Source organism: Rhamphochromis sp. 'chilingali', assembly GCF_963969265.1.
Source record: "Rhamphochromis sp. 'chilingali' genome assembly, chromosome: 18".
NCBI classification, from domain to species: Eukaryota; Metazoa; Chordata; class Actinopteri; order Cichliformes; family Cichlidae; genus Rhamphochromis; species Rhamphochromis sp. 'chilingali'.
In genome coordinates, this window is record NC_137945.1 from 23,294,375 (window position 1) to 23,303,718 (window position 9,344).

The 9,344-nt window shown below is 39.3% G+C and overlaps 1 protein-coding gene across 1 annotated transcript; it reads right to left on the bottom strand.

The window, feature by feature from the left end:
• Nucleotides 1-606: 606 nt before the first annotated feature.
• On the bottom strand, nucleotides 607-4,339 carry LOC308385830 (myelin-associated glycoprotein-like; the record flags this gene model as incomplete). The annotated part of the gene is made up of 7 exons (XM_080865011.1): nucleotides 607-849; nucleotides 1,014-1,053; nucleotides 1,202-1,280; nucleotides 1,443-1,724; nucleotides 1,812-2,117; nucleotides 3,715-4,098; nucleotides 4,291-4,339. 7 exons carry the CDS (start codon nucleotides 4,337-4,339, stop codon nucleotides 607-609), a joined length of 1,383 nt encoding a protein of 460 aa, XP_080721137.1.
• Between the last annotated feature and the right edge of the window lie 5,005 nt (nucleotides 4,340-9,344).

Below are 9,344 nucleotides of genomic sequence, written 5' to 3' on the forward strand. Positions count from 1 at the left end.
AGCCGGCTGGTGAAAAAATACAAAAGCAAATGGCAAAGGCACACAAAGCTGAAAACTAAACTATTACCTATACTGGGTGAACTAGGACTAGACTTGAGAAACATGAACATGATGAGACTTGAGAATTCCAGTGACATGACACAAATAAAAACAGATAAACAAAGGGAGACAGAAGATTGAAATACACAGAGGGATAATGGGGGAAGTGGAAACAGCCGATACAAATAAACACGATGACACAAGGGAAGCAAAACGAAACACACTGGACATGGAACACAAGAATGTCAAAATAAAAGAGAGGCGTAGACTGGGAAACGTGAGCTTGACACAAGTGTTGAGTGCAGAGTGCAGAAAAAAACTCAAACGAAGCTGCAGCATGTGTAGGTTTTGATTTTCAGTTTTACAGAACTGACATGTGAAACCAGTTCCTTATTGAAGTGCTGAAACTTCTGCTTATTCAGATTTTTCATGAACACAAGAAAATGAAAACAGAACATGAAAAGTTGCAGGGTGTTGTTTCTTTGTCATCACTGAACTGTGAAAATGACCCACAGAAAGGCTCCATGTGTGTATGTCGACGCTGAAGTAATGTCATTTTACAACATTTTAAATTTTCTTCACCTCACTGTAGAGTTCCTCCTGGACATGAGGACTCTGTGTTAAGTTGTTTTCTGGCTTGCTGATTTGCACCTGTGCGTACTCTGTATCCTGCTCCTGTCTTCTGTCCTGCACTGAGTCAGAGGATGCTTGATGCTTGGAAATGTTAATCTCACTATAATGGATGTTTTCTTCAACTTCCTCTGTTTTACTTCCTGGTTCTTCAACAACCTGCTTTTCATTTATTTGAATCTATGGAATTAAAATAATAGAATACTCCTTAAGCTGACTCTGTTATTTTTTTGTTACATTAAATGATCAGACTGCTCTGACAAAGATGCTACTGTAAATAATCACTAGAACAGTCAGTTATCCTGCAGATAGATTTTTGTTTTGTTTTGTTTTAATTCCCTTACCTGAGTCTGTTCTTGTCTTTGATGCTTTGATTTTAACCAGCTGGAAGACACAAGAGGCTGTTAAATTAACTTTACTAAATATAATTGTGAATAAAGTTAATCTATTGGAAAACAGATATTTTAATTTGCAGCTAAAATATCTTTGACACTAACAGTATGTGTTTTCTACTTTCATGTGTGATACTTACCAAACAAAGATTATCAAGCAGAGTAAGATTAAGAGTAAAATGATCCCAATAATTACGCCAATATGTTGCCACAGTTTGTCTGTTGAAGCACAATCTACAGAAATCATGAAGTAACAAAAAAAAGGATTTTATGTTGACATATTGATTCAGGCTGGGCTTCGTTACTACTTGAAGTAGTTTTTTTTAAATGAAAGATATAATAGATACAAAAAAGTTTTTAAAAAATGATGGGAGCACATACTTTCCTCTTTAGGCAATGGGCCTTTAACAGTCATGTTAATCTCTGCTGATGTCTGATTACCCAGATCATTAGTGGCCACACAGTAATAAACTCCTCCATCTGTTACATTGAAGCTGTAAATCTCTCCTTCAGATACGTTCACAGCTCCATCTCTGCTCTTCTTGAACCAGGTGAAGCTGCTGACTGGAGGTTTGGCTCTGCTGGAGCAAGTCAGGTTCACCCAGCTGCCTGCTGACACCAAACCTGATGGACTGATGGATGCTGAGGTGTCTTTAGGAGCATCTGGAGAAATAAAAGAGAGAAAGTGATATCCCATATACCATGGTGTCCTGAAGGATTCAGTTCAACAACAAACTCTGATTGTCTTACATGAAACACTGAGAGTCTCTTCTGTCTCTGCTGTCTTGGTGTCGTTTCCTTGGTTCACAGGATATCTGGCAGAGCAGCTGATCTTCGTTCCATCATGTGTGTCTGACAGAGTGATGTTCTGCTGGATTTTAGTTGTAAAGCTTCCATCTGTGTTTTCCTCTATTTTGTTGTGAGAGTCTTGTTGGAGATTCCAGGTGAGTTGAGGAGGGGAGTGTGGACAGGGAGTGAGAGCTGAGCAGGTTATAGTGACAGACTCCTTCTCCTTCAGATCACCTGGGATTGTAATATTGGGCCTCCAAGGAGAATCTGTGGTTTCACATTAAACACAGTTTGTAAACTAATAATACCGTCAAGAAACAGATGAAGATCAGCCACAACAATGGATTAAAAACCAAAGTGAGGTATTGTCCTCCTTCCTGAAATCCTGCATATTTGTCTCACTTAAAGGTTTCGGATTAAAACTCAGTTTAATATTAGACAAAGATAACCTGAGTAAAAGATGGTGGTGGTTGTGTTATGGTCCTTGACTCAAAAGAATAAAATTAAAAAAAACCTGAAGGTGACGTTTACCACGTGAAATCCAAAATAAATGTAATGCTTTGATTTTAAACAAGTTGTTCATGCTTGGAAAATGTAGCTGAATAAAATTATTAGGCAAAGAAGAGGGAACCAAAATTCTTCAATAGCACTGTGAATGACTCATTACCAGCTATCAAAAACACTTGCAGTTCTTGCTGCCAAGACATTTAAGTACTAACACAGGGGATTGGATAACATTTTTCCTTAAAAATAAAATCACCATTCAAAACTGCAATTTTTATTCAGTCAGATTGTCGTTGTCTTATCATAAAATATTATTTCAGTTGAAACATGCAGAAGTGACAAATATGCAAATGCCGTTTTAGTTTTTAATCACTAACAGACTAATTTGTGTTCTAGTTTCAGTTTAGCTCATCCAGTCAATTTCTAGGTTGCCATTAGTCCTTTGTTTCTTAATTTCTTTGTGTCATCTTTCCCTATGTTAAAACTCCCCTTGTTGTTTATTGTTTGTTATTGGTCATGTTTCTTGCCTTTCTGGTTAATGTTGTCAAGTTTGTGTCATGCCTGCGTCTTGTCATGTTTTCCTGTTTATTGTGAAAGTCCAGTTTCCATGTCTTTGTGTTTTTGGTTTACATTTCCTGTGCATCATTATGTTCATCCTAGTCAGCTGCTTCCTCATGTGTCTCCACTCCCCCTAATCACATTATGTGTATACTTAAGTCCTTTGTCTCTTAATGTTTTTTGTCAGGTCGTCTGTTATCTTTGCCACAGGGTTTACAGTTTCATAGCATTCCTAGTTACTCTGTATTCATAGTATTTCATAATCTTTTCACAGAGTGTCATTGTCTTTTAGTTTATACAGTGTTCATAGTCCCCTTAGTTTTCCCAGTTTCAGTGTGTCTCTAGAGTTGTTCTCATGCCATCAGCCACAATAAAGGCTCGCTTTATTTTTGGAAACATAGTTCTGTCTTCACCGTGTCTGCTTTTGGATCTACCTCATCTACACACCGGCACACCCTGCCGTGACAATTTAAACATAACAAAAAATCATAAATATGCTTTTAAACAGTGACTTTTTCTTTGTATGCAGGATTTCTTCTCTTTTATTTTTTATTTTCTGTTTTTTTCTGTCTTTACTACAGTTTTTTTTTACTGATTCCCAATTTTACTGCTCACAATAAAGACCCCAGAAGACTAATTATTGTCCTGAGCCGTCTTAATTTTCCGAGTTTCCAGCTAAACACAAAACACTTAAATGTGCTTATTTCTGTTACATTTGTTCATAATTTCTTTTTTAGTTGTTTTGAATAAAAGCTGCAGCTGATTATACTTTGTTTATAGAAATTAGAGGAAACTTTCTTACCTTTAATTGTTATTTGAAGAGAATCACAAACAGCTGTTGCCCTGAACGGCAAGTTCATAATTCTGAAGTAGTATGTGTTTGTATAATTTGTGATTAAATTGGAAAACAGAGTGGTGCAGTTTCTCTGTGTCAGGTTTCCTGTAATATTCATTGGATAGATGTTAACTGTCCCACTGCTGTTGAAGATCACGTTTTCTGGATAAAGTTTAAAATTAGTATGACTTTTAATCCACACTGCAAACACAGGTCTTGTGCTGTCAAACTTTACTGGTCCAGCATCACTAAAGTTACATGGGATTTGTAAACAAGATCCACTCAGAGCCTCCATCTCTGTTGGTGCAGTGATGAACAGGTGTGTGTTTGGAGGACAAGCAGCCACAGTGCCTGAAAAACAGAATATCATGAAAATATAGAAATGTAGATAAAGAGAAAATCCATGATGAACAATCTGACTTTAAGAGTCGTGGGTTTGCTTTTTATCCCTTGTTCTTTTGACATCCTCAGATACTTGACTTTGTAAAGTATCTGTCTGCTCTGATCTGTCAGACTGTAAATGACTGAAATGAGATGGCTCACTTGGAATAATGAGGAAACTCAGTAACATGATGTCTGTCATAAAACCCATCACCTGGAAAAACATGAAGAAAAGAATCATTACACAAATAAGACACAAAAACAGGAACTTGCCTCATTTTGTAAAGCACTTACAAAACAAAAACTAAAAAAAATCTAATAAAGCCTTTTTTTTCATTGCAATGCACAAAATTAATAAACTGTGTAAAGGTTTTCTTACCAAATGATCAGTCTGCAACACAGGAGAGACGACAACGTAAAAGTCAGTGTGTGATTTTAGCAGTGTGAGTGAAACACTTCTCTGTTTAGATGTTGTAATGTCAAAGCAAACAGACCTGTGATAATTTTGGTTTTCTGTTGTTCTTTAATCAGTCAGTCTGCTTTTTGTTCCCATCATGCACTCTGTTGACACTTCAGATGCTGCCACTCCCACCTGCCTCTAGATTCGCCTGACACTCCACTCACATGCAAACATATTCCTCATTCTCTCAGTAGTTCCCTTCCATGTACGCCTCCCTTGGCTTTGTCTGTTCTGCGTTTTTTGAGACTGACCTTAGTGTCCGTGTGTTTGTTTTATTTTATTTGCTAAATAAGGACTTTTCATTTTTATTTGTATCTAAAAATATTTTAGATATATTGGGGGTTTTTTTCTTACAGCAACAGAATAATTGCCAAAGAGCTATTACCCAAAAACATAGTATCTACATGGTGTACACTGTATTTTCCACACAAAAAAAGAAAGAAAGAAAAATAGAGGACAAACGTGGCATGCCTTAAAAAAAAAATCTGCAGCACTTTCACAAAAGATTGCCAAATTAATGTCCATGTGGCAGGGGTGTGGTCTCTGGCCTGCTGCTGCTGAGCTTATGGGACAGTGCTGGGATGTCAAAGTGGACAGGTGATTTTGATGGGATTAGTGACTCTCTTCCCTTTTTATAGTGACAGAGGAGACTGGCAAGAGGTGAGTGTATAAGTATAACAATCAAATCATTTTCATTCTACTCATGTTGTGTAAATATCGACACTTCACCAAGTTCTTTTAATTCCTCAGAGGCATCCGATGGAAGACAAAACACTGCTCAGTTGACCATTTAACTCTTTATTTCTCTTTCACATTACTTCTAGACGGGAGATGCGTCCTGCATGACACACTGCCACGGATCTCAAAATGTTGGTGTGCCCCTAAAAGTTTAATTACAGAAGCTCTCTCATTCTAGTCTAAACAACAGTGTCTCATTAACTTTCCACTAGAGATGGTCCCCTCTTATCTGCATTTTCCCAGCATGAGCGACCTGTGATTGGATTTCTGTCTTTCTTTTTTCAGTCAGTCTGCTTTTTATGTTCCCATCATGCACTCTGCTGTCATTTTAGAAAGCTGCAACTCCCACCTGCCTCTAGATTCATCTGTTCTGAACCCTCCACTCACATGCAAACATATTCCTCAATCTCTCAGTAGTTCCCTTGAACATGAAGCAGTTTATGTACTCTCCTTTGGCATTGTCTGTTCTGCTTTGTTCTTATCAGTTCTGATATGCGTTTTCTGAGACCAGTGGCTATTTTGAGCTTCCTCTCCATGTTTGTGTGTGTTTGTTTTTTTTAACATAGAAGTTAGGACTCTGCATTTTTATTTTTATTTTAAGGAAAAGTCTTTTGTTTTGTTTTGTATTTCAGCAACAAAATAATTGCATTAGAGCCAATTACCCAAAAACATAGTATCAATTCAGTGTATGAACCCCCCCCCCCCCCCCCCCCTTCCCCCCAAAAAGAAAACAGAGGACAAAGTGGCACTTCAAAAAAAAAAAATCTGTAACAGAGGGGAAAAAATTTTTTGGAGGCAAACCATTTTAAAGCAGAGCCTTGAATGCTGACACGTCTTTAGACAGTTTAATAAGATTGTGTTAAGATTGCGCCAACCAGCGTGCAGCCTGTTACAGTCTGATTCTGATTCTGATTGTTGACAGTGTCAAATACTGCACTCAGGTCTCGAAGAATTAAAACTGTACTTTTTCCAGAGTCAGCAGCGAAAAGCACATCATTGAACACCTTCAGTAGAGCGGACTCTGTGCTGTGGAAGGCTCTGAAACAGACTGATATTTATCCAGAATATTATGTGTGTCTAAGAATGAATATAATTGGTGGAGGACAATGATAGGTTTGTAGCTTGAACCCATCCGCTGGAACGTTGAAGACAATATAATTACACTGCAAAGCAAGACACAAATAGGCAAGCTTCATGTTACTCGTGCACGGGAGAGAACCGGACAAAGCGCCGTCCCTTCGCTTGACCCCAGTTGCTCTCGCCCGTTCTCCCGTACCACTGTTCTTTTATTGAGGTTACATGAATATGCATAAGTTCATTAACATATGACGTCTACATACACACAAAGAGTACCTTGCCTGTGTGTGTGTGTGTGTGTGGACTGCTGATCAAAGGGTCAAACATCCTTGGTCAGGGAGAGGGTAGCCTCCCCCTCACCCTAGATGGTTCATCCTAGATAACATGGTGAGGAAGTCCTGCAGTTCATCTAAACAAAGAGCACTTAGACTAGAACAGACGCAACTACGTTAATCCTACCATAAAACAATAAGACACGGTATGACCTCTCATGCTCCCAAAGTGCTGTCTAATACACACAAAGTTTGCAGACTATCAAGGATCAAAACCTCTACCAATCTACAACTAATTACAAAACTCTAAGCATATATAAGTAAATATTTCTAAGCATAAATGACAATCAACAATACAAATCTAACATTTCCCCCCTTTTTGACCTTTATGCTTGAAAAGTTCCCAGGTATGAATACCTCATGTCTGACAGTTTCAATGCAAACATTTTTATACTCAGCATATGTCAAATCACCCTAAATTACTGAAAAGGTACACAGTTTAACAAATGTATTAGCAGTTATCCCATTCATTGATCTCATCTCATGGCAAACTGCATCCCACAAACAAACAAAGAAATTGTTAATTTAATAGTGAAAATAAGAAGATAACATTTTCAAAAACATCTCAGCTTGGTGGTGCTTCCTCCGGGTGTGCACATCACATGTCTCTCTGCAGAGTGGTTTAAGCTCTGCAGGGCGTCATGAATGTCTCTTCCAGTTGTTTCCATCACTGTCCATAGGACCAGAGTCCAAATGTATGTAGAATAGACATTCAAACATACCAGTTGGTTTTGTTGTTTGTCAACATGGGTCTCAGCTCCCATCCTGTGGACGATCCTCTCAGGCACTCCTTCTCGTCATGCATAGTCCTGATTTTGGGCCTGCTGGATCTGTCTCTCTTAGGTGAGAGTTGTCATGTGTCCATCTCCTCTGCCTTCCTCCTGGTTCAGCTGTTTCCGGCACCAGCTGGGGTCCTATAAGGATGAGCGTCGTAGTCAAGGTAACCAAGAGGGTCCTGGTCGCACACAGGTCCGTCACGCCTCGCACTTGGTTGCCCTAGAGCTGATCAGAGGCTGGAGGTTGAAGTGCGAGCTTACCCTACGGGGGCTCAATCAGCACTCCCCCCTCACCACTGAAACAACCAAGTGTGAGATTTCTCTATTGTGCTGTCTTGAGGGTGCCGGGGTTTCCTGGGACCTCGACCTCTTGCAGTGGCTCTGATAAATCCAGGAGGGTCTCTCGCTATTTTGCAGGCAGTTAAAATGGTCCTTGCTGTGGCTCCAAGGTCTGATCTCATGATGGGCCCCAACCAGCTCGACCTTTGACCTCAACCACTGCCTGGTCCTGTCAGCTATGCGCTTCTCACTGGGCCTCTGAAGATTTCTCAGGAGATTACTGCTGCACCTGTATTTCCTTGCTAGGAAGACAAACTATTTGGAGAGCATGTCAACAATCATCAAACCACATTCTTTAGTTCAGTGAACTTCCCTTATAGGCCATCAAAGCCTCATCTGAACATGGGTGCACCACTTGCATAGGTTTAATATTTGTAAATAAAATGGCTAATCACACAAATCACTGCAACAATAATAAAAAACATTGTTTAATGTTAATCCTTGGACCCCTCCTCTTGACGCATGGACACACCCATGCGTCAACTCACCAAACCTGGATTCCTGTCTTAAAGAAAAAGATTAGCTAGATCATATCCCAGGCAACATCAGGGCATCTCCTCCCCTGGAGCAGCACCACCCTGGACCTATAATCCTGCAATAAAAATGTTAGTGTGTTTTGCATATTAAGTTTGCTTAACACCTGGCTCTCCCAGGAGCCTGCATACACACCATCATGGCCTGGAAAGCAAAATCTGGAAGTAAAATCAAACTTCATACCTGTAAACAATTGTATCATAAGAACAAGAAGCATTCAACATCAGCAAGACAAGTGTCATGTGCAGGTTTTCTCAAATCAGTAAACTACAATTATTTTCATAAGTCGCCTCAGACATGGATCATCCCATGTACTCAGGCAACATTAATGTAATCGGTGACTGCTCTTAAGCAAAGTCACTCCACTTATATATTACTATGGGCTCAAAGTGGCCAGCTAAGAGCCCATATTCAACTTTTCCATAAACACTGCATCTCCTATCTGTTTTTCTCATGTCACTTGTCCGCTTCTGCCGAATCCTCTACACGCAGTCATAGAAAAACAAACATTAGCAACACAGTGACCATTGGTGGTCAGACGCAGGTCGACAGGTTCCAGAGGTGCCATAAAAAGACCATAAAATTAGCCATCTATAGCTGTGGAAAGAAGTAACACCAGTTTTCAACACAGGAAATTTCACACATGTTATTCACATTATCAAAGTAACCTTCACATTTTCCCATCAACACAATGCAACAGCATCACCACTCATAACCTGTAAACACAGTTTTCCTCACACATAAACCCAGAAATCCTGTAGTAGGAAAAAACATCAACCAGTTGTCCTGGTATAAATCGCATCATCAATTCACATGAAGAACTGGCATGCTGTAAGAAAAGAAAATGCAAATATTAGCGCTTGCGCAGGCGTATGCATACTTTGTCACAGTTATCTCTGTGAGCAACACAAGCCTATGAATAACACACCTGATAAATGCACAGACACAGAAAATGGCATT